The sequence below is a fragment of the Cetorhinus maximus genome, chromosome 2 (genome assembly GCF_964194155.1).
Source record: "Cetorhinus maximus chromosome 2, sCetMax3.hap1.1, whole genome shotgun sequence".
Taxonomy (NCBI): domain Eukaryota; kingdom Metazoa; phylum Chordata; class Chondrichthyes; order Lamniformes; family Cetorhinidae; genus Cetorhinus; species Cetorhinus maximus.
The window spans coordinates 154,114,398-154,138,917 of record NC_135880.1 but is presented as its reverse complement, the minus strand read 5'-3'; the positions used below and the strand labels follow the sequence as shown (position 1 = coordinate 154,138,917).

The window sequence follows — 24,520 nt, the reverse complement described above, 5'->3', positions numbered from 1 at the left end:
CCAGAATTGTGCAAATTTGCACACAAAACAGCAATAAGAATGCTGAAAAAAAGGCATTATTCAGCTGAATTTTGCAGCTCTGGTCACTCACCCTCAAGAAAATACTCCAATTTGTGTTTCTCATATCAAAAGCATGACCTTACACTTCTCCCACACTGAATTATCTGAACAAAATTAAATCTCTTGGAATTCTCAATCTGCCTTTAATATTTAAATTAACGTTAACTCTGAAAATGACAGCCAATAGAAAAACAGTCTGTGATTTTTACACAGCATGAGTCACCTATACATCTGATAGAGCTTGAATCAGCCGCATCTCAAATTGGAATGTCTTACTTCCACAGAGTCACTGGCTGAAATTAGCCACTTACCTTGAGCTGGAGCACTCCCTGATTGGGAGCATTTTCTATCACATAATATACATGCTGTCTTGGACTGTCTTTATCTTCAGCTTCCAGGACTACACTCGAGATGATTCTGCTATCTCCAATCTCCACCTTTAGTCCATTGTTCCTGGGAGAGTTTAAAATATTCCAGTCAGTGAACAAACCTCAACTAGATTAGTTAGAGAAGATATTTTGTTTATCTTTAAGGGGCTCACTACATCATCGTCCACAGGTCTATGCCATCCATTTATAATATCTCATCATATTTGTGATTTAAGTGTTATAGTACTGCAAAGAAATCCACAGGAATTGTGAACAATTTACCTTTGACCTGCAAGATGAAATGTGCTTTATTACACAGGGATCATCACTATTATGAATGTCAAGTGCTTAACTGATTGCAAAGCTCCCATTTGAGTGATGATTTCGTTTTGTGCCTCAGACATGGGCAGAAATGACACACACCATATTCTATGTCTAAACAGGAGTTTTATTCAATACTTAAAATTGTCTCCAGCCTGATGCTTCCAGTTTATTTTCTCTTTCTCTGCATCAAAGACAGGCTGAGAGTTAACATATCAGAGAGGAAAATGTTGAACAATCCATTCATATCTTATCTCGCAGATATCAATCTATCCCATCCTCATCGCCAAACATTGCAGGGAATTTTATGTTTCTCCCCCACCGGGCAGGTTTTTGGCAGGGAAGACATGTAAAATAGGGCAGGTGGCTAGCCCACAGCCTTCCTGTCCACCCCCAAGCTGTTCCCCATAATAAGTGGGTGGGTAAGGCGTCAGCCTCCCCGCCCATTGTTAGGCCTATTGAGGCCATTAACTGGCAGCTAAGAGCCTAATTTCACCTCTACTACCATGGAAGACCGAGGTATATGGCCAGCCCGCTTTTTTTGGAACCTTTAGTGAAAAGACAGGACTCTTTGTGAAGGTTTTTTTCCCTATCAATCATTCACAATGAAGGAATGGCGAAATATTTCCAAGTCAGGATGATGTGTGGCTTAGAGGGTACCTTGCAGGAAGTGATATTCCAAGGTGTTTGCTGCCCTTGTCCTAAGTGCCCTGTCCACATCTGGGGCACCCCCCCTCCAAGATGGTACCCCCCACTTTGTGACTCACCCACCTGTCCTCCAAAGCCCTCCATTCCATCCCCTCTGTTGCTCCTTTAGGGTCCCCGATCTCTCCCTGCCCAAAATGCCAGACTTACCTCAGTCCAGTATCCATGCTGTTTTCTTCTTGGAGACTCTTTGTAGTCCCAGCAGTGGCCACCACTGGGTTCTGGTGCTCCTGGGACTAATCAGCTGTCAGCCGATCAGATTTGCTGGCAGTGTTTCTAAGGGGTGGAAGTCGCATACTTACCTTAAGGCCATCCCCGGCATATTATTGCTGCGGGGCAGCCTTTTTTAAACTCGGTCGGCTCACGCTCATTTTCCAGACTTCAGCAGTTGTCTTGAGTCAGACCAGCCACATGGAGGTGAGAGCCATGTAATGGAAGTGGGAAGAGTTTTCAAAGCTAAGTAAAAGTGTTTTTAAAAGTTTCAGGGACCCACCACTTCATCGTTAAACTTCCACTGCAGGTCAGGGGAGGAGCCAGAATTAATAACTTTGCCAATTCCGGAGGTCATCATCCTCCTGGCATCGCACGGGCACCAGAGCAGTGGGCACAGCTGTTTGAACTTCACCTGAGCAACAGGAAAGGTGTAGCTGGGGGCAGATGCCGCACCCTTAGAAACCGAGGCTATTGGATGCGGGGAGCAGCAGCTTATACAGGAAGGGAGAACACCGGGCATCAGGAGGACAGACAAGCAGGAGGAAGGCCATGAAGGAGAAGGAGACAATACCCTGAGTGTTTCATCATGTATTTGGGGTCTAGATAGGGTTCTTTGAGGCTTGCCTATTCTCCCAATGTAAGCTGCTTGAGACTGTAGTTTGTTCAAACCATTATTATTTATTTACAGCTCTATCTTAGGAACTCTGTATGAGGTTGGACTTGTCCTCCCTCAATATCTCTGTTACTTAGTCATGTGTTATTACATCATAGTTACATCAGCGTCATGTGCTGCTTACGTTAACCCTTTGCTCTACCCTGAGCACAGGATCTATGTGTAGAAGCCTATAGCTGACTGTGGACATCTATTTATTCTTTCATGGGATGTGGGTGTCTCTAGCTAGGCCAGCATTTATTGCTCATCTCTAATTGCCCTTGTTCACAGGGCATTTATGAGTCAACCACATTGCTGTGGGCCTGGAGTCACATTTAGTACAGACCAGGTAAGGACAGCAGATTCCTTCCCTAAAGGACATTAGTGAACCAGATGGGTTTTTACGACAATCAGCAGTTCCCTCAGCCAGGGAAAATCCAAAACTCGGTTGGGTTCCCTCCGGAGACAGGTTTCTGACACAAAAACAGAGACTACTCTTGTTTCACGTCTCCTGTGGGAAAATCCAGCCCAAGATGTTTGGGTTCTATCCTCGACTTTATCATCTTTACCCAGCAGCATCTTGCACAGATACAGAAAGAAAATAATGTTGATGGATTTTACACAGAGAATATGTGCCATGTACTCACTTCCCAGACTCAAGTGCTTAATATATTCATTTGGCTTAAAGAGCAACACTTTCTAACCACTCCCTAAATAAGAATATAGAAACATAAGAAATAGGAGGAGTATACCATGCAGCCCCTCAAGCCTGCTCTGCCATTCACTATGATCATGGCTGATCTTCTGCCATAACTCCACTTCCTGTCTGCTCCCTTGATTCTCTGAGAGCCCAAAAATCTCTCTATCCTAGTCTTAAATATACTCAACAATGGGGCATCCATAACTGCCTGGGGTAGAGAATTCCAAAGATTCACACATGCTAAGTGAAAAAATTTCTCCTTACCTCAGTCCTAAATGATCAACCCTTTATCCTGAGATAATGCCCATGTTCTAGATTTCCCAGCCAAAGAAACAACCTTTCAGCATCTACCCGGTCAAACTCCTTTAGAATCTTGTATGGTTCAATGAAATCACCTCTTATTCTTCTAAACTCCAAAGAGTATGGGGCCAATTTACTCAGCCTCCCATAATACGGTAACCCTCTCATCCCAGGGACCAAACTAGTGAACGTTCACTGTACCACCTCGAATGCAAGTACATCCTTCCTTAAATATGGAGACCAAAACCGCACACAGTAGTCCAGTGAAGTCTCATCAAAGACCTATACAATTGTAACAAGACTTCCTTTTTCTTGTACTCCAAACCCCTTGCAATAAAGGCCAACATGCCATGTGCCTTGCTAATTGCTTGCTGCATCTTCATGTTAACTTTCTGTGTTCCTTATACGAGTACACCCAAGTGTCTCTGAACATTAACATTTTGAAATTTTGCAGCTTTCAAAGGTATTCTGCTTTTCTATTCTTACTGTTCTTACATACTGAACGATTCTTAGGTTAGTCACTGCAACAGAAAGGTCCTGTGAGGTAACCAAGGAGGTGTGTGCATATGACTCCAGGTGTGTGTGTGTGTGTGTGTGTCGAATTTACTAGGACAATTGGCTGTAAGAAAGAACATGATCAATAGAGCAGTACAGGAAGGTAACTGAGACAGCGAGAGATAGCAAGTATTATGTATGTATACATGTCAGCAGTTGTAAGTGTTGTGAATTTGTGTCATTACAAACATGAGATGATAGTTGTGAACATACATGTTAGGCAGCCACAGACAAATCAAATTACAACGCTGACAGGACTTCCTTATATGCCATACAACCATAAAGGGTTTATAAAAATAGAAATACTTTGCAACATGAAAAAAATTATTTTGTCAATTTTACTAACTTCTCAGACCTGAAATATGGTCATTGGTTGGAGCAAATTTTAACAATAAGTAACCTTTTGAAACAGATTGAGCAATCGTACATAGGATAGATTGCTTTTGATCATCGCAATGCTGGCTTCTATGTTGAACTAAAGCAGCGCTACACATTATATCCATGAAAATAACAGTTGAGAGCAGTTCTCTGTCCACCTAGTACACTCCTTTCAACTGACCATAAAATGACCATTGTGTCATCCATTTATTCTCCAGGAGGAGATAAATAACTAGATAAAAAGCTTTTTAAAAAAGAGAAAACTCTGAATCCTCTCGACTAATTTTATTGAAATACATATCGTCTAGCTGACTTTGTGATGAATCACTTGGGGCCCAAGTTGTGATGAGTGGAATTATGAGGTTTCCTGTTGAAGGTTAGGAAAACATACCTGCTCAGTAATGGTTGTTCATCGTTCAGTGGAAGAATCACGACTGAAATGACTTTGTGGACTTTGTGCTTGCCATCTGACAGCTGAATGGTGAAGCTGTCTGCCACAGTTTCAGAGTCATCATGCATATACATCAACTTCATTCCTGCAAGAGGAGAGTAGGGGGCAAGAAAGCAGATTAACATATTCCTCCAAACAGAACAAAAATAGGTTGCAATATTATCTTTTCCCACATTTGGAATGCATCCATTGTCACGTCTGTTCTTTTCCATCTCTCTCTCTCTGCATCTTTCACACATTGAAGCACGGAAAAACACAGCACAGAAAGAGGCCACTCACAATTGGCTAGATTTTCCTGGTCCCCTGGAGATGAGGTTGGAGGCATGGGGCCAGGAAAATCGGGGGAAGCAGTGTAGGGATGGCTTTCTGAAGCATTCCCACTGCCGAGGAGCTTTCCAGGGTTGGTCTCTAACAGGATCAGCTGCTTGCTCCATGGAGGTGGGTAGCCAATTAGGATGGTTAAGGTCCCAATTAGGGGGGATTTTGTCATGTTGCCAGAACTTTCTCACCAGCTGAACAGCCCCCTATGGTATGTGGAGACCGCCTGCTCATTCGAGGCAGTCTCTTGGCCATAGGCCAAGGTGGGGGTGGTTATCAGAACTGAAGGTTCCATGGCCCAGTGGCTTGGCCCACATGAATGAAAGGTTGAAAAAGTGGCCACATTTGATCTTGTGGAGGAGTTTTTCCTCCATCCTGATGTCCTTACTGTTTTCAGGATTCTTCAGTGCAGCTCTTTCGTGTTGGCCTGTGCTTCAGCAATGCCTGACTCCCGCAGTGGGGTCACTGAGCCTCCAGGCCTGCCGGCCCTCTGATTGGGTCTGCAGCATCAGAAGCTCACCCACTATCCTTAATAGGATAGCGGGCATGGAGGTGGCCTCCCAGAAGATTATGCCATCAGTCGTGCTGCTGGTAAATGTGGTCTTGGCACGCCTATTTGGTCCCAATTTTGCGATGTTGAAGCTGCGTAAAAATGTGTCCATAATGGCTTTTTGATAGACCTCTCCAATTATTCCCAGTCCCCCGCTCTTTTCCCATTGCAAGTTTGCATCTAATTCCCTTTTGGGAGTTATTATTGAAACAGATTCTGTCATTCTTTTAGGCAACACATTGCAGATCATAATAACTTGCTGCAAAAAACAAACATTCTCTTCATCTCCCCTCTAGTTATTTTGCCAATTACCTTAAATTTGTGTTCTTTGGATTCTTTTCCTCTTGCCAATAAAATCAGAATCTCCCTATTTACTCTATTGAAACCCCTCGTAATTTTAAACACCTATATTAAATTTCTGCTTGACCTGTTGTGCTCTAAAGAGTACAATCACTTCTCTTGCACCCTCCTCAAGATCTAAACATTCTTCCTAAAGTATGGTGCCCCGAATTTGACCACAATACTGTTGTTCAGGCCTAACTGGTGATTTATAAAATGATTAGCATAACTTTATTGCTCTTATACTCTATGGGTTGGATTTTACGTACCTAGGCAGTGGGCGGAAGTCTTTACCGGAAGTCGGTGGCTTGCCCTTCAAACACGGCGCATAATATGTGAATCAGCCAATTAATGGCTGCCAGGCAGGTTGCCAGCCAACAGCATTAGTGGAAGGTGGGTTGCTCGCCTAATGAGTCATTGATGGTGGGACGCACGGGCACCGAGGTGGCAGACCGTGACCTGGAAGGAGGTCACGTCCATTCATTTAAAGGGTCTCCTGGCACGGGACTGTGACAGGAGCACCAGGGATCATCATTTGAAGAGGGTAAGAAGGTCTTGTTGCTGATTATAATTATTTGGAAACGTTGCCAGAAATGAGTGAAAGTTTTTAGGTATTTTTGACCGTTTTGCTAATGGGAAGGTTTCAGGGCCTTTGGTAGGGAGGAAAATGCTTTGCAATGCAGTTGAATCATAACCCTGCTGAATATCGAGTGTTTATGGAGACATAGAACGTCAGACTGTTAACTCTTTGTGTCTCTCCACAGGTGGCCAACAGAAGGGAGCCAGGTGATGGGAAATGCTTAAGGTCAAGGACAGCCCAAAGGTTCGACGATGATTCCCTGCGAGCCTTCCACCAGGCTGTAATTGACAGGCAGGAGGTCCTAATGCCTGCTGATGGAAAGAGGAGACCTTTGCACAGTCTGATCAAAGCAGCCTGGACGGCTGTTGCAGCAGAGCTAAATAGATTTGGCGTCCTCCAGTGAACCTGGATTAATTGCCTAAAATGCCTCAATGGCCTCCTTAAATCTGTAAGGATGAGTGAGGCTCCATTAGGCTATTGTCTTGTATGCTGCCCAAGGGCGTGAGGAGCACAAGTGTCATTGGTACCGGGGCCTATCGAGGGTTATTGGGTGAGAGTCGGTAGCGTGAAAGGCACACTGGTTAATGGGCGCAAATCATTGTGCAAATTGTACAACCTGTGGAATTCTCATTGGCTATATGCATGAAGGAATGATCGAATAGGAAATTATAAATCATTACAATGTCACACTTTAATTGCACAATGCCAGGAAGAGAAGCAAGACCGGAGGTGGTGTGCCAAAGATGGCCATCCTAACGCCCATATTGAAGAGGTGCTGGAGCAGGCGGTGAACAAGTGGAGCCGGTCCATTGTTAACAGTAAGTTAGGAGGAAGGCCCCAGGGTGGTGAGATTGCAAGGGGCATTCTTTACAATTGAAATAAAACTGTGTCAAGAAAGCTAAGCGGAGGGTGCGTGATGTTTGGTATGATGTTATGACATTGATGCTTTATGAAGGCTCTCGTGCATCGGGGATTAACGAGTTGAAAATTGTAAAATGCAAACACTGAATAACATCTCACGATGTGTGCAGTGCTGCCAATGTGGTTGTTAGTCTCCGCGTATTCACCTCAAAAGGTAGAAAATGGCCATAACCATCTCCACTTTTGTCTCCAACACAGTGCAACATAAACTGCTGTTGCCACAAGTCCTGAGGAGGAAGAGGAAGCCTCAGAAGGTGCAACGTCACATCCTTATTCTGCACCCAACATCAGCGCAGATACACAGACCTCAGTGGATATTCACGCCTCGGAAGTAGGGGAACCACAAACTGATGAGAAGGCACATCACAGTCGCATGTACAGTTGAAGAAGCAGGCCTCTGGCAGTCAGAGGGAGGCTGGAGGCAAGTGAGCTGCTGAGTCTCAGTCTGATGATGAGCCTTTGGAGTCATACGTTAGGTGACAGGTGCTAGATATCCAGCTCAAAGTGCAGGAAATGTGGCGGAGATACCAGAGGAGTTGCGCATTCTTTGGAGGTGTCCATCCTGGCCATGAACGCTACGATCACCCATTCTATGGAACTTTGGCTTTCTCTGTTGACATGCTGGCAACTATCTTGGAGGGCCAAACCCAGCAGATTACTGAAGTAATTGTGGGTCTGAGTTCTGATGTGCACTTCATTGCCTTGTCTCTGAGCTTAGGAGCTCAGAGCCAGGCAGGGTAACAGTGGGACAAGGAGCCTGGAGCCACATCCACCTCCTGGCCCCTCTCAGGAAAGTAGGGGGGGCCAAATGGACCTCATGGTGGAGGGTGAGACGCAGCTGACGCCATCTGGGGGCACCTGTCAGGGTGCTTCTGATGGAGTCAGACTCTCCTCTGCCATTGGCACAGATACCTTTGTGTGCCATTTTGACAGATGAGCCACCTGCAGGAAACTTCTCCATACACTGGGACCCTCATGGCCTCAGGTGACCAGAAGATGATCGCCAAAGCCATCTCAAACATGGGGGCCTGTCTCCAAAAGAGCTGGTATTCAGGCACCACACCACAGCACCCATAAAAGAATGAAGAAACCCCACCATAGTCACACATGGGTGAATATCAAAGTTTGTATTATTTGCATACGTTACTGAGTTTGTGTGTACATAAATGATATCTTGTTTGAACACCATTCAAAAGACCACTGATTTATTTACTGTGTGCGAGAATGCATAGAGGTGGATTCCACTGATGGTCTTATTTGAATGATTAATCATGTGCCCCCAAATGAATTACACGGTTTGGATGTTTGAGATAGTCTGAGATGAGGAACTGGTTTTCCTGTGATGAAGGAGGAAGAAGGAAACATTGGCCAAGATGATGAGATATTTTGATGGTCTGAACTATTGAAATCTTCTCAGGATTGGAGCCTCCCTTGTCTCACGCCCATCGAGATGCTCCCTGGCAGGGCCTTGCACATCTGGCTTCAGTGGTTCACCCTCCTCTTCCTCTAAGTCATTATCAAAGGAATGGTTTGCCTCCTGCGACTCAGCCTCTGAGTAGGGATCGCCTCTCTGCAGAGCCAGGTTGTGGGGTGCAAAACAAACAACCACCATGAGGCACACTCTCAAAGATGTGAGTACTGGAGAGATCTGCCAGATTGGTTGAGGGCATCTCAATCTCAGTTTGACCAGATCAATGGCATCATAAGCCACTTCTTCAAAGGGTAACCTTTGTGATCCAGCAATCATTGTTCCAATGCATCAGGTCCACAAAACATTGCTGGCACCTGGGAAAGCCTGAGGATGTAGAAGTCATGGCGGCTCCCTTTGCACACATCTGCATTATATGCTGCTGGTTGTCGCAGGCTTGGACATTGATCGAGTTGTACCTCTTTCTGTTAATAAACAATACTGGCTGCCCTGTTGGTGACTTGATGGTGACGTGGATGCAATCAATGATGCCTTGCACCCTTGGAAAACCTGCCATGGCTGCAAAGCCTCTTGCTCTTTTCATGTGACCAATGTCAGTATTGAATGCAATGAATTGTTCTGCATGGCGAAACATGGCACCTGTAAAGACCTTAATGCTGTGTTGTGCTGCAGGCTGGGTTATACCATTCAGGTCTCCACAGGCAGCCTGAAATGAACCTGATGCAAAAAATCAAGTGCCACTGTGACTTTCAATGCCAACGGCAACAGATGGGTCCCCACACAGTTGAAGCTATGTCTGGGGCAAGCATGCTGCTTCATCACGCCGGGCGCATATTTAAAGTCCAGCCGTGTGCACACATCTCAGTGTTTCCAGCCTGCGATTGCTGCAAAGAAGGCATGGCCCTGAAAGGCAAAGAGACTGCAGCCCCCAGGTTCAATTGCAAGTCCCCCGAGCGCCTTTTGGACACAGTGGAGGCTTGCTGTGGAGTCCTCTACCCCCACTCTGGCCACAAGATGAGCAGCAACATCACTAATCTGGCTTGGGAGGCAGTGCAGCGTTGGTCAGTGCCAACGCTCTTCAAAAGAGGACAGCCACCCAGTACCGCAAGAGGGTGAATGATCTCCTTTGTTCTGCCAGGGTAAGTCACACTTCTCATCACTCTCAACTCACACACTCACAAACACATCCACAAGGTGCTCACTCACTGCCGGTTCAACGGACATCACTATTCACTCTCTCACACAGACCTTCATTGCCCTCATCCCGTCCATGGGACCACTCACCATCCACACATGCCAGGCATGCTTATCATCTGGCTTGGCAGGCGACCTACTTACACTCTCTCCATCTGTATTCATGCAGGACAAGATGGCTGTGAGTGATGTGTCTTGTTTCACAGGCCACTGCCATGCACTAATTATCTCCCCTTGCTTCCGCAGGCACATCTGGGAAACAAAGGATGGAGTCCACGACCCAGGGCCCCCAATCAAGCCCCGAAGAAACCTCAGAGGAATCTGGAGGCACCCTCATTGAAGTCCTGTCACAGTGCTCACCCACACCCTCCACCAGCACAGAGCAACACACCTCAGTGGGACTTAGCTTTAGAGTAGCCTTGGGATCACAATCTGGTGAACACATCGTACTGTCTGATCCGCAGCAGGCGGCAGCAGGGACTTCCCAGTGTCCGGCGCTCAGAGGACTGCTGAAGGCCAGAAATTTGCTGAGTCCGAGTCAGATGACAAGCCTCTGACTAGGGCATGTCACAGTTGCTGGAGCTGCAAAGGCAAGCTCGTGAACATCAGGAAGGGATGTCGGCTACACTCGTCAGATTGCAAGGCATGATGGAGGAGTCTGTCCACCTTCACTCTGAGGTGATAGTGCCGGCATGCCAATGTATTGAGGTCAACACTGGTAGGATGGCGGTGGCCATGGCGACCTGAGCTCAGGTCATTGGTCCTGCATTGCTGCACGGACTCAACTCCACCGTTGATGCCATAGTAGGGCTCCAACAGTGTGTACATGAGAGGGATGCAGGGCAGCACGATCTCACTCCAGCTACCCCTTCTCCTCAAGCAGTCGGTCTGGGGCCCTTGGTTACCCATACGGAGGAAGATCAGCAGGTGTACCCACCGGTGCCATCCATCCAGGTGACTCAGGGAATGTCCAGCCCATCTGAATCCCCTTTTCCTGTGACCTCAGAGGCTCTAGCTTCACTGGCCAAGAAGGGTGCCACTGCCCCACAGTAGGACCCTGAAAGCAGGCTGGGGCCCTCCAAGTGTCGGCACTCCAGGACATGCCCATCAAGGTCATCACAGACCGGGCATAGCAGTCATCAAGCTGCCTCCACCTCGGCTGTGGATGTCCAGGGAGCATCAAGACATAGTGGCAGGATTAGGAAGGTTAAGATGTAGTTGCACAGTCTGGTGTTAATCACTTGTACATACTGTTCACGATTGTCAATAAATTCCCAAGAATGTCTCCCTGCCTATGGCTCCTTGTTCTAATGAGCAGTGTTCTTGTCACTCAGATGTGAAACTTTTCCACACAAGATAAAGGCAGGTGTCTCAGTCCAGGGCCTCTTCCCCGTGCTCTGTGCAGCCTTCAGAACAACGTGATGGTATGGCCTCACACACCCTGGACATATTACTGATGCCTGCACCTCGATGATGCTTGTCATTGCTGCCAGAATATTGTGGGCAGGTGTCACAGAGTTCTCTCAGTCTATCTGTGTGCTCTCAGCGCCTTTAAGGTGGGGCTGGCCCCCATCTCTTCAGCATCTGTGACTAGTGACACTGTGCTCCTGAAGGCGTCAGGTGCTGAAGGCGGACAAAGGATCAGATACTTTTAAGTTTCATGGCTGTGTCTCTGTATGATATGATATGATATGGCTATGTAAAGATCTGTGGAGTGCTCTCACTGCATGTCGTCATCATCCTTCTGCAATCGAGGATTAGGGCCTTCACTGCATCTCCGTGACAGGAGCATTATCACAGAGGGTATGTGTGTTGCCATAAGCCAGATTGATGTCAAACATTCATAGGTGTAAAGTGAGAATCTATGGTGTCTCCTCACTGCATGTCATCATCATCCTCCACAAATCTTACAACTATGAGGATCTCCCGAGCGCGCCTGCCTCGTCTGGCCAGTGCAAGGGCCTCATCGCTGTCATCATTGCCTTCGAAAACCTCCTCCTCCCTGTTGGTGCCCTCATCGGAGGAGGCATGCAGCTTCTCCATCTCCTCCTCAGCCAGTCCTCTCCCCGTTACAATCTGGCACTGCAAAAGGCACAGCAAGCGACGATGATGCATGACACCCTCTACAGACTGTATTGCAGGGCTCCGCCAGACCGATTCCAAGGACCGGAACCCCATTTTCAGCATCCCGATGGTCTGCTCCACTAGGTTGCGAGTTGCGGCATGAGCCTCGTTACACCTTCGCTCTGCTGCAGTCTGAGGCCACTGCACGGGTGTCATCAGCCACATCCTCTGCAGGTAGCCTTTGTCCCTGAGGAGCCATCCCTGCAGCCTCTGTGGACCCTGGAAGACTTCAGGGATCTGTGACTGACTGAATGTAGGAATTGTGCACACTCCCTGGGATCTGTGCACAGACCTGCAGGATGCGTTTGTGGTGGTCGCATACCAGCAGGACATTCAGTGAACGGAATCCATTGAGGTTGACATAGTTGACTGCGTGTTGCAACGGAAAGCTGAGCACCATGTGAATTCAGTTGATGGCACCCTGCACCTGTGGGAAACCCGAGATCTGGGCAAAGCTAATCACTCTTGCATCCTGGCTGTCTTGGTCCTGGGCGAAATATACAAAGTTGTGTGCCCACGCGAAGATGGCACCCATGACCTCATGGACTTATTTGTGGTTGGAGACTTGTAATCCCACAGAGGTCTCCTGAAAGGAGCCACTGGCGTAAAAATTGAGCACCACGTCACTTTCACGGCCACAGGCAGTGATTGCACTCCATATCCCCATGGCACCAAATCCTACAGTAACTGGCAGATGTAATCGACCAGTTCCCTACACATTCGCAGCCTTTGGTGACAATGGCTCTCGGTCATTTGTAGGAATGAAAGGCAGTGTCTATAGATTCTGGGTTTAACTAGGCGCCGACCAGCGACGGCTCACTGTGGCTCTTCAACAGTGTGTGTGGGAGCCCCAGCCGTCCCTTCTTCCAGAGGGTACTGCTCCACCCTCTGTGCAGCCAGGTGCCTCAGTCGCACTCTTCTCAGTTGTCTTCGCTCTCTGCAAACCATGAGGCATACAACTAGTTCACCAGGCTCCATGATCCTGATGTACCCCTCCTGCAGGATGAAAGAGACAGACACATGGTTAGCATAGGTGTACTAAGAATCTGTCCTGGATAAGTGTGAAGGCTCCTTAATGCTTCCTGGAGAGTGCTGGCCACCACTTGGATGGCCAGAATTTATTGCGCTGCATGGCTGCACGAAACCCCACCCGCCTCCACCCCACTCCATCCGACCAATTGGTGGCAGCCTTGCCCATTGGACTGCATGCTGTGCTCTCAGCTCAGGAATTCTCCTAACCCACACTGCAAGGCTGCACTGTTAGCTTGAACCATGGGGGAAACTGGTCGAAACCTGACTGATGACATTGCAAGGGGCTGTGAGCGCCTCCACCAGTGATTGCTCCACGGCCAGCTTTAGCAAGGAGATTGTACATGTGCACTTGTCCAACTATTTTGCAGTACACTAAAACACTCATTACAGAATCTCAGAATTTTAACGACACAAAAGGAGGTCATTTGGCCATCGTGTCTGCACCGGCTCTCCAAATGAGCATTATGACCTAGTGCCATTGCCCTGCCTTTTCCCCATACCCCTGCACATTGCTTCTATTCAAATAATCATCTAATGCCCTCTTGAATGCCTCAATTGAATGGGGCCCCACCACACTTCCAGGCAGTGCATTCCAGACCTGAACCACTCGCTGTGTGAAAAGGTTTTTTCTCATGTCACATTTGCTTCTTTCGCAAATCACTTTAAGTCTGTGCCCTCTCGTTCTTGATCCTTTTACAAACGGGAACAGCTTCTCCCTATCTACTTTGTTCAGCCCCCTCATGATTTTGAACATCTCTATCAAATCTCCTCTCAGCCTTCTTCTCTCCAAGGAGAACAGTCCCAACCTCTCGAATCTTGCCTCATACTGAAGTTTCTCATGCCTGGAAGGATTCTTGTAAACCTCTTCTGCATTCTCTCTAATGTGTTCACATCCTTCCTATAATGTGGCACCCAGAATTGTACACAATACTCCAGCTGTGGTCTAATGAGTGTCTTATATGAATTCAGCATAACCTCCCTGCCCTTGTACTCTTTGCCCCTATTAATGAAGCCCAGGATACTGTCTGCTTTATTAACTGCTCTCTCCACCTGTCCTGCCACCTTCAATGATCGATGCGTATACTCCCAAGTCTTTCTGTTCCTGCACTCCCTTCAAAATTTCACCCCTTATTTTATATTATCTTTCCATGTTCTTCCTACCAAAATGCATCACCTCACAATTCTCCACATTGAAGTTCATCTGTCACCTATCTGCCCATCCACCAACTTATCTTGTCTTTTTGAAGTTCTACACTGTCCTCCTTGCAGTTTGCAACACTCCCAAACTTCATATCATCTGCACACTTTGAAACTGTCCCTGGCACACCAAGATCTGGATCATTAATATACATCAGGAAAAGCAAGGGTCCCAATACCGACCTCCGGGAACTCAACTACAAACCTTCCTCCAGCTCGAAAAATATTCATTGACCGTTACTCTCTGCTTCCAAGTTTTCAGCCAAATTTGTATCCACGTTGCTACTGTCCCTTTTATTCCATGAGCAATAACTTTTCTCACAAGTCTGTTGTGTGGCACTGTATCAAGTGCCTTTTGAAAGTCCATGTACACCACATCAACAGCATTACCCTCATTGACCTTTTCTGTTACCTCTTCAAAATATTCCAGCAAGTTAGTTAAACACAATTTCCCCATGCTGACTCTTCCTTATCAACCCATATTTTTCCATGTGATTACTAATTCTATCCCGAATAATTGTTTCTAGAATCTTGCCCACCACTGAAGTTAAACTGACTGGTCTGTAATTGCTGGGCTTATCCTTACAACCTTTTTTGAACAAGGGCATAATGTTTGCAATTCTCCAGTCCTCTGGCACCTCCCCTGAGTCTAGGAAAGACTGAAGAATTATGGCCAGTGCCCCTGCAATTTCTACTCACTTCCTTCAATGTCCTTGGATGCATTTCGTCCATCCCGGTGCCTTGTCAAGTTTAAGTACCAACAGTCTATTCAACACTTTCTCCTTATCAATTTTGAACTCTTCTAGTGACAGAGTATCATCTTCCCCCATGGCCTGGGTAGCATCTACCTCCTTGGTAAAGATGGATACAAAGTATTCATTTAATACCTCAGCCATGGCCCCTTCATCCATGTGTAAATTTCCTTTTAGGTCCCTAATTGGCTCTACTCCTCCTCTGACCATCCTTTTACTATTTGTATGCCTATAGAAGACTTTGTGATTCCCCTTTATGTTGGCTGCCAGTCTTTTCTCATAATCCCTCTTCGCTTCTCTGGTGCACTTTTTCACCTGCCCTCCGAAATTTCTGCATTCCTCTTGGCTCTCAATTGTTTCTACCTGACGCCTGTCATAAGTACACGTTTTCTTCTTTATCTTAATTTCTATCTCCTTTTTCATCCAGGGAGCTCTGGATTTGTTTGCCCTACCTTTCCCTTTCAATGGAATATACCTTGACTGTGCCTGAACCAATTCTTTTTTGAAGGTAGCCCAGTGTTCAGCTACAGTTTTTCCCACCAATTTTTTGTTCCAGTCTATCTGGCCCAGCTCCGTTCTTGCCCCATCGAAGTCGGCTCTCATCCAGTTAATTATTCTTACTCTGGATTCCTATCATCCTGTTCTATCATCATCCTAAAAAGTACAACACAATGATCACTGTCTCCTAAATGTTCTCCCAATGACACTTGGCCCACCTCATTTCCAAGAACCAGATCCTTGTCTTTCCTTGTTGGATTGGACACATACTGCTGTAGAAAATTTTCCTGAACACAGTCTAGGAACTTCTCCCCTTCTCTGCACAATCACTTTACATGACCACTGTCCCAGTCTACATTCGGATAATTAAAGTCACCCATTACAACTATATAATGCTTGCATCTCTCTGCAATTTATCTGGAAGGTTTGTTCCTCTACATCCTTCTCACTAGTTGGCGGTCTATAGACTACACCGAGCAATGTAATTACACCCTTTTTGTTCCTTAGCTCTAGTCAAATTAATTCTGTCCATGAACCCTTTGGGACATCTTCTCCAGCACTGCAATGCTCTCCTTAAACAATACTGCCACCCCTCCTCCTTTCCTAACTTTTCTGAACACCTTGTACTCAGGAACATTTAACACCCGGTCCTGCCCTTGTAACTCCCCAATCTTATTTACTATACTCTATGCATTCACATACATGCATAGTAACCCTAATTTGGATTTTGTTACTTTCTCCCTCAACCCGACTCCACCTATTAATTTACTATTCTCTACACTAGTGCTATCGATCCTTCCCAGTAGTTTGTGTGCCCTGGTATTCCTCTCTAATGTTTTCTCTTGATTGACACACCCTGGCCGAGTTAGTTTAAACCCTCTCCAACAGCACTAGCAAAACTCAGTTCCGGCTTTGTTCAGGTGCAACCCGTCCGGCTTGTACAGGTGCCATCTCCCTCAGAGCCAGTCCCAGTGTCCCAGGAATCTAAAATCCTCCCTCCTGCACCATCTTTCCAGCCACGCATTCATTTGCCTTATCCTCCTATTTCTGTACTCACTTGCACGTGGCACTGGGAGTGAACCAGAGATTACTACATTTGAGGTCCTGCTTGCTAATCTTCTAAATTCCCTAAATTCTGATTGCAGGACCACTTACCCCTTCCGACCTAAGTCGTTGGTAGCAATTGGTTTGCAGTCTGATTCCATGGGGTGAAAATCTCTGGAGCACTTGGTGGCACTTTGATGCCTCTGCATTGCTTGAGCGGGCAGATAAGCTAGAGGCCCGACTCCAATTATATCAATGTGGCTGTGCCTGAATTGTCTCAGCTGTAGAGGAATGTTCACTTTCCAAGGTTTCCCTAATGCATGGCCGCTTCCCTCTTCCATCCCCCCTTACCCCGCACATGCTTGTGTGTTACCTTCAACCGCAGGGCAGCCCTTGTGAACCCCCCCGCCCATGTCGCCTCACCCATAGGGCAGCCCTTGCACTCCCCACCAACACGCCTCAACCACAGGGCAGCCCTTGCCCCAGCCCCCCACACCACAATGTGCCTCAACCTTGAAGTCCAAAAGGCATCCCTCGCGAACGCTCCGCAATGTTACTGTGTACTCACCTCCAAGTTCCCCTCAAAGTGCAGCCTGCCAAGTGCACACCTTTTATATGCTGTTGTGAAATACATCAGTGTGCAATCATGCCGTGTGGGTGGACAATCCAGAAAGGGGGGTGGGGGGGCTGATTCCGGTGGGCTGGCCTTGTAATGATATGCTGATGTATTACATTGAAGTTCTTGATGTCTGATGGCATGAAACTTGGCCCACCATCAGTGGGTGGAGCAGACAATCGCAAATTGGTTTCAAAATGTTGTGTAACCAATTTTTGGCCTTCTTACCATATTGTCCACTCGTGCCAACGAACACGCCTGACACCAGCAGGCACGGAAAATCCCAGCCTCTGAATTGATGCCAACTATGCCATAGAGTCATAAAAACAGCATTTGCCACACCACTGTGCCTTGGCTAGCTCTCTGAAAGAGCAGTATGCTTTGTCCCACATCCCCACTCTTCTTCTGTAATCCTGTAAGTTTCACATCCTCAAACACCCATCCAATTTCTTTTAAAAAATATTTATGGAATCAGCTTCCACTACATTTTCAGGTATAGTGATCTAGATTCCTACCAATCCTGAGTGGAAAAAAATTCTCCTCTTTCCCACTAGAACTTTTTGCAATGATTTTGAATTGATGATCTTCAATTACCACTCACTCACCAGAGGGGATATCTTTTACCGATTTACTCTAGCAAAACCTCTCAGAAGCTTGGAAACCTCTATTCGTCTATTGGTCACCTATTAACCTTTTCTATTCTCAGGTGAATGGTCCTAGTTTTTGCAAGCTCATGGCCCTCATCCCTGCTAAATACTGGTAAACCTCCTCTGTACCCTTTATGGTTTCATTTTTACCTTCCCCATCTCCAAATTAACATAGGGGCCCATGACCTCTGCTTTTTATTTTCACACATTATTCCTTTTCATTCTATTGCACTGCAATTCTAAATACCATGTTTCAGCTGGTCCATTGTGAAGTCATACACAGGGAGCTTGTCATGACTGTGGGTGAGTCGTTTGTGCTGAACATCATCATTCCCATACATTCCATTCATGATCCTTCCATGGTAGGGTTCCTGGCTTATAGTAAACATCAGGTTGTCTGGTGGCACATCTAGGTCTACCACATTGATTATTGATGGATCCAATTCACGCATTTGACCTTCAGATACCTGGATAAAACAACATGATGAATTTTTTAAAGTTGTACCATTGGGTAATCTCATTCTCTTTAACACGGGTTTTATATAACCCTTGGAGATAGTTGCAGCCCAACTTCAACCTGTAGCTCTCAAGAAACTTCATGTGCCTCTGGGCCTCCGTGAACAGTCCATCTGTACAAAGAGAGAAAGCTGGAGACATGGTAGATAAAACACAGGTTGTAGGGCACATAAAAAAACACATGATATTAACCTCACATGAAAGGCAGCAGAAGCAGGAGGAGTGGAGGGGGACTTAAAATTTCTAATTTACGTAACTCAATGTCAACTCACTGCATGTACACCAACCACCATTTTTACAACAGCAATTATCAAGATAGCTATGCCCTGCTGTGGGAAAATGGAGCCTTATTAACACCCATATGAGAGAGCCTAAAGACCATCTAAGGAACTTAAAAGCCATCAGACCTCAATCAATCATGCACCTAGACTCCATGCAGTTGTTCAGTGAGGAAACCTGAAGTGGGGCTTGCTGAAGCATGTGACCTTGCTGAGCCCAAAGTCTGAAGCTATTTGCTGCCTGCCTTACCTGGAGTCTGAAGCTGTCTTGCTGCCTGAAATGTGTGGAGCCTGGGGCCTGAAGTTGCTGTAGTTCAGCTGATCTGCGAAATTGCTTGGTATGTTTTGCTGTGCCTTGCTTTGTAGTTAAGCTCAATAGTAATTTGTAGTATTGTAGTTTGCATCTTTGTTCATTAACCTCAATAGTAATTCATAGAAGTGTTGCTGGAAATCAATCTTTCTGTTTAAATTTTGGATTGATTGATACTTTAATCAAAACAGTGCAATTAGGGAGTCACAAGTCACTAATGTGTTTAAAGCAAAAATCCACTGATGTGTAGCACTACAAATTGCTGACACAAATATCTACCAAGGATTATTATTGGGATTAACAGGCAGCTCCTCTGAAGTCACAAAATACTACTGTGGCACTGCAGTCCTGAAACACTTTTTACACTCTCCCATATGGGCATGAACACACAGAAGGACTGATGCCTTACAAAAAATTGCTAGAAGTATTGCTGAAAAGAGAGACATTCTATTGAAACTTTTCATCTTACACTCATCAGGATAGCTTGCAAATTTTTTAATTGTTATTGTCAATAACAGTCGTCCCAAAACCATTAAGGAAAAGCAAAATACTGCGGATGCTGGAAATCTGAAATAAAAACAGAAAATGCTGAAAAAACTCAGCAGGTCTGACAGCATCTGTGGAGAGGGAAACAAAGTTAATGTTTTGAGTCTGAGTTCAAGAGGGGCAGGTGTTGCACCTTCTACGATTGCACAGGAAGGTGCCGTGGGAAGGAGATGATGAGTTGGGGGTGATGGAGGAGTGGACCAGGGTGTCCCAGAGGGAATGGTCCTTACGGAATGCTGACAGGGGTGGGGTGATGGGAGGATGTGTTTGGTGGTGGCATCATGCTGGAGTTGGCGGAAATGGCGGAGGAGACCTTTACCTGTCCCTTTACCTCTTGCCTCTTCACCGTCCAAGGGCCCAAAAACTCCTTTCAGGTGAAACAGCGCTTCACTTGCACCTCCTTCAATTTGGTCTACTGCATTCACTGCTCCCAATATGGTCTACTCTACACTGGGGACACTAAACGCAGACTGGGTGACCGCTTTGCCGAACACCTTCACTCAGTCCGCAAGAATGACCCAGACCTTCCTTGTTGCTTGCCATTTCAACTCACCATCCTGATCTCAAGCCCATATGTCCTGCTGCAATGTTCCAGTGAAGCCCAATGCAAACTGGAGGAACAGCATCTCATCTTCCAATTAGGCACTTTACAGCCTTCCGGACTTAACATTGAGTTCAACAACTTCAGACCATAAACCCTCTCCTCCATCTTCACCCTCTTTTTTAAGTTTATTTTTCATTTTATTTTTTATTTACTTATTTTTGTATTTTTTATCCCTTTTTTATCATTTTCCCCCAACCACCGCGCACTTCCCGCCCCCCAACCCAAACAGGTCCATCTGTCACTTGTTCATTCTGTTCTTTCACAGAGTGCTTACCCTTGTTCTGCCATTAGCACATTCTGCTTTCTCACTTTTATGCCACTATCAGCACCGGCAGCACATTCTTTAGCCTTCACCACTACCATTAACACTCCCTTTGCCTTTGACATCTTTGTCAATTTCTCCCCAGCCCCCACCTATCGCTGGCCTTCCATTCTGCTTTACCTGCTCCACCCCACCTTCTACAGTATAAATTCCATCTCATTTCTATTTTTCTTTAGCTCTAAAGCAGAGTCATACGGACTTGAAACGTTAACTCTGTTTCTTTCTCCACAGATGCTGTCAGATGTGCTGAGTTTTTCCAGCATTTTTAAAAAATTCATCCATGGGATGTGGGTTTCGCTGGCTGGACCAGCATTTATTACCCATCCCTAGTTGCCCTTGAAAAGGTGGTGGTGAGCTGCCTTCCTGAACCGCTGCAGTCCATGTGGTGTAAATAGACCCAAAAGTGCTGTTAGGAAGGGAGTTCCAGGATTTTGACCCAGTGACAGTGAAGGAACGGCAAAACATTTCCAAGTCAGAATGGTGAGTGACTTGGAAGGGAACTTCCAGGTAGTGATGTTCCCATCTATCTGCTGCCATAGAGTCATAGAGGTCTACAGCACAGAAAAAGGCCCTTCGGCCCATCGAGTCTGCACCAGTCAAACAAGTACCTAACTATTCTAATCCCATTTTCCAGCACTAGGCCCATAGCCTTGTATGCCATGGCATTGCACGTGCACATCCAAATGCTTCTTAAATATTATGAGGGTTTCTGCCTCTGCCACCCGTGAGTTCCAGATTCCCACCACCCTCTGGGTGAAAAAATTCTTCCTCTCATCCCCTCTAAACCTCCTGCCCCATACCTTAAATCTCTGCCCCCTTGGTTATTGATCCCTCCACCAAGGGGAAAGTTCCTTCCTGTCTTCCCGATCTATGCCCCTTATAATTTTATACACCTCAATCATGTCCCCCTCAATCTCCTCTGCTCTAGGGAAAATAACCCCAGTCTATCCAATCTCTGCTCATAACTAAAACTCTCCAGCTCAGGCAACATCCTGGTAAATCTCCTCTGCACGCTCTCTAGTGCAATCACATCCTTCCTATAATGCAGATTCCAGAACTGCACGTAAAACTCTAGCTGTGGCCTAACCAGCATTTTATATAGTTCCAGCATAACCTCCTTGCTCTTATATTCTATGCCTCGGCTAATAAAGGCAAGTATCCCATATGCCTTCTTAACCACCTTATCTACCTGTCCCGCTACCTTAAGGGACCGGTGGACATGCACACCAAGGTCCCTCTGATCCTCGGTACTTCCCAGGGTCCTACCATTCATTGTGTATTCCTGTGCCTTGTTTGTCCTGCCCAAGTGCATCACCTCACATTTATCCGGATTAAATTCCATTTGCCACTGATCAGCCCATCTGACCAGCCTGTCTATATCCTCCTGTAATCTAAGGCTATCCTCCTCAATATTTACCGCCCCACCAATTTTCGTTAACTTACTGATCAACCCTCCTACATTCAAGTCCAAATCATTTATATATACCACAAAAAGCAAGGGACCCAGCACCGATCCCTGTGGAATCCCACTGGACACAGGGATCCAGTCACAAAAGCACCCCTCAACCATTACCCTTTGCTTCCTGCCACTCAGCCAATTCTGGATCCAATTTGCCAAACTGCCTTGGGTCCCATGGGCTCTTACCTTCGTTATCAGTCTCCCATGCGGGACCTTATCAAAAGCCTTGCTGAAGTCCAAGTAGACTACTGCCCTCGTCCTTCTAGATGGTAGTGGTCATGGGTTTGGAAGGTACTGTCTAAGGAGTCTTGGTGAATTCCTGCAGTGCATCTTGTAGATGGTACACACTGCTGCCACTGTGCTAAGATGACCGACCCCCTGATTCCCATTGACTCCAGTTTTGCGAGGGCTCCTTGATGCCACACTCGGTTAGATGTGGCCTTGATGTCAAGGCCAGTCACTCTCACCTCATCTCGGGAGCTCAGCTCTTTTGTCCATGTTTGAACCAAGGCTGTAAGGAGGTCAGGAGCTGAGTAGCCCTGGCAGAACCCAAACTGGGAGTCAGTGAGCAGGTTATTGCTAAGCAAGTGCAGCTTGATAGCACTGTTGATGATCCCTTCTATTACTTTACTGATGATCGAGAGTAGACTGATGGGGCGGTAATTGGTCGGGTTGGATTTGTCTGGCATTTTGTGTACAGGGCATACCTGGGCAATATTCCACATAGCCGGGTAGATGTCAATGTTGTTGCTGTACTGGAACAACTTGGCTAGGGGCGCGGCAAGTTCTGGAGCACAAGTCTTCAGTAGTATTGCTGGAATATTGTTAGGGCCCATAGCCTTTGCTGTATCCAGTGCCTTCAGCCTTTTCTTGATGTCACGTGGAGTGAATCAAATTGGCTGAAGACTGGCATCTATGATACTGGGGACCTCCGGAGGACGCCAAGATGGATCATCCACTCGGCACTTCTAGCTGAAGATTGTTGCAAATGCTTCAGCCTTATCTTTTGCACTGATGTGCTGGGCTCCTCCACCATTGAGGATGGGGATGTTTGTACAGCCTCCATCTCAACCGAGTGTTTAATTGTTCACCACCATTCACGACTGGGTGTGGCAGGACTGTAAAGCTTAGATCTGATCCGTTGGTTGTGGGATTGCTTAGCTCTATCACTTGCTGCTTATGCTGATTGGCACGCAAGTAGTCTTGTGTTATAGCTTCACCAGGTTGACACATCATTTTTAGGTATGCCTGGTGCTGCTCCTAGCATGCCCTCCTGCACTCTTCATTGAACCAGGGTTAATCCCTGGCTTGATGGTAATGGTAGAGTGGGGGATATGTCGGTCCATGAGGTTACAGATTATGTTCGAGTACAATTCTGCTGCTGCTGTTGGCTCAGAACGGCTCATCTCCCCAGCCTTGAGTTGCTAGGTCAGTTCAAAATTTATCCCATTTAGCAAGATGGTAGTGCCACACAACACGATGGAGGGTATCCTCACTGTGAAGGCGGGACTTCATCTCCACAACGACTGTGCAGCGGTCATTCCTACCAATACTGTCATGGACAGATGGATCTGCAGCAGGCAGGTTAATTTGAATGAGGTCAACTATGTTTTTCCCTCTTGTTGGTTCCCTCACCACCTGCCACAGACCCAGTCCTTTAGCAGGCCAGCCAGCTCGGTCAGTAGCGGTGCTACTGAGACACTCTTGGTGATGGATATTGAAGTCCCCCATCCAGAGTACATTCTGTGCCCTTACCACCCTCAGTGTTTCCTCCAAGTGATGTTCAACATGGATAAGCACTGATTCATCAGCTGAGGGAAGGTGGTATGTGGTAATCAGCAGGAGGTTTCCTTGCCCATGTTTGACCTGATGCCATGAGACTTCATGGGCCCAGAGCTAATGTTGAGGACTCCCAGGGCAACTGCTTCCCGTGTGTATACCACTTTGCCGCCACTTCTGCTGGGTCTGTCCTGCCGGTGGGACAGGGCATATCCAGGAATGGGGATGGTGGTGTCTGGGACATTATCTGTAAAATATATATCCGTGAGGGTGACTCTGTCAGGCTGTTGCTTGACTATTCTGTGAGACAGCTCTCCCAATTTTGGCACTAGCCCCCTGATGTTAGTAAGCAGGACTTTGCAGTGTCGACAGGGCCAAGTTGGCCGTTGTCATTTCCGGTGCCTAGGTCGAAGCTGGGTGGTCCATCCAGTTTCTTTCCTTTTTTGAAACTTTGTAGCAGTTTGATACAACTGAGTGGCTTGCTAGGGCATTTCAGAGGGCATTTAAGAGTCGACCACATTCTGGGGTCTGGAGTCACATGTAGGCCAGACCAGGTAAGGATGGCAGATTTCCTTCCCTAAATGACATTTTGTCCAAGAACCATTGCTTGTGGAACAGCACTTAATTTCTTTTGCCAGTCTGAGTAAGTGTGCTGTTGGTTTATCTTGCGAGCTGTCCTGATGAGTGCAAGATGAAAAGCTTCGATCGGATGTCTCTTTTTTCAGCAATATTCAAAAAATTACTTCAGATGTAAATCAGGCC

General features: G+C 46.5%; 1 protein-coding gene across 3 annotated transcripts in view; it reads right to left on the bottom strand.

Annotated features, from left to right (window-relative positions):
* Positions 1 to 24,520, bottom strand: part of frem1a (Fras1 related extracellular matrix 1a) — a 429,561-nt gene that overhangs the window by 103,554 nt on the left and 301,487 nt on the right. For all 3 annotated transcript variants that reach the window (XM_078570514.1, XM_078570515.1, XM_078570516.1), the window contains exons 20-22: positions 18,192 to 18,411; positions 4,644 to 4,788; positions 372 to 513 (exon numbers count right to left, since the gene is read on the bottom strand). In XM_078570514.1, coding sequence (XP_078426640.1) covers positions 372 to 513; positions 4,644 to 4,788; positions 18,192 to 18,411 — 507 coding nt within the window. The remainder of the gene's footprint in view (positions 1 to 371; positions 514 to 4,643; positions 4,789 to 18,191; positions 18,412 to 24,520) is intronic.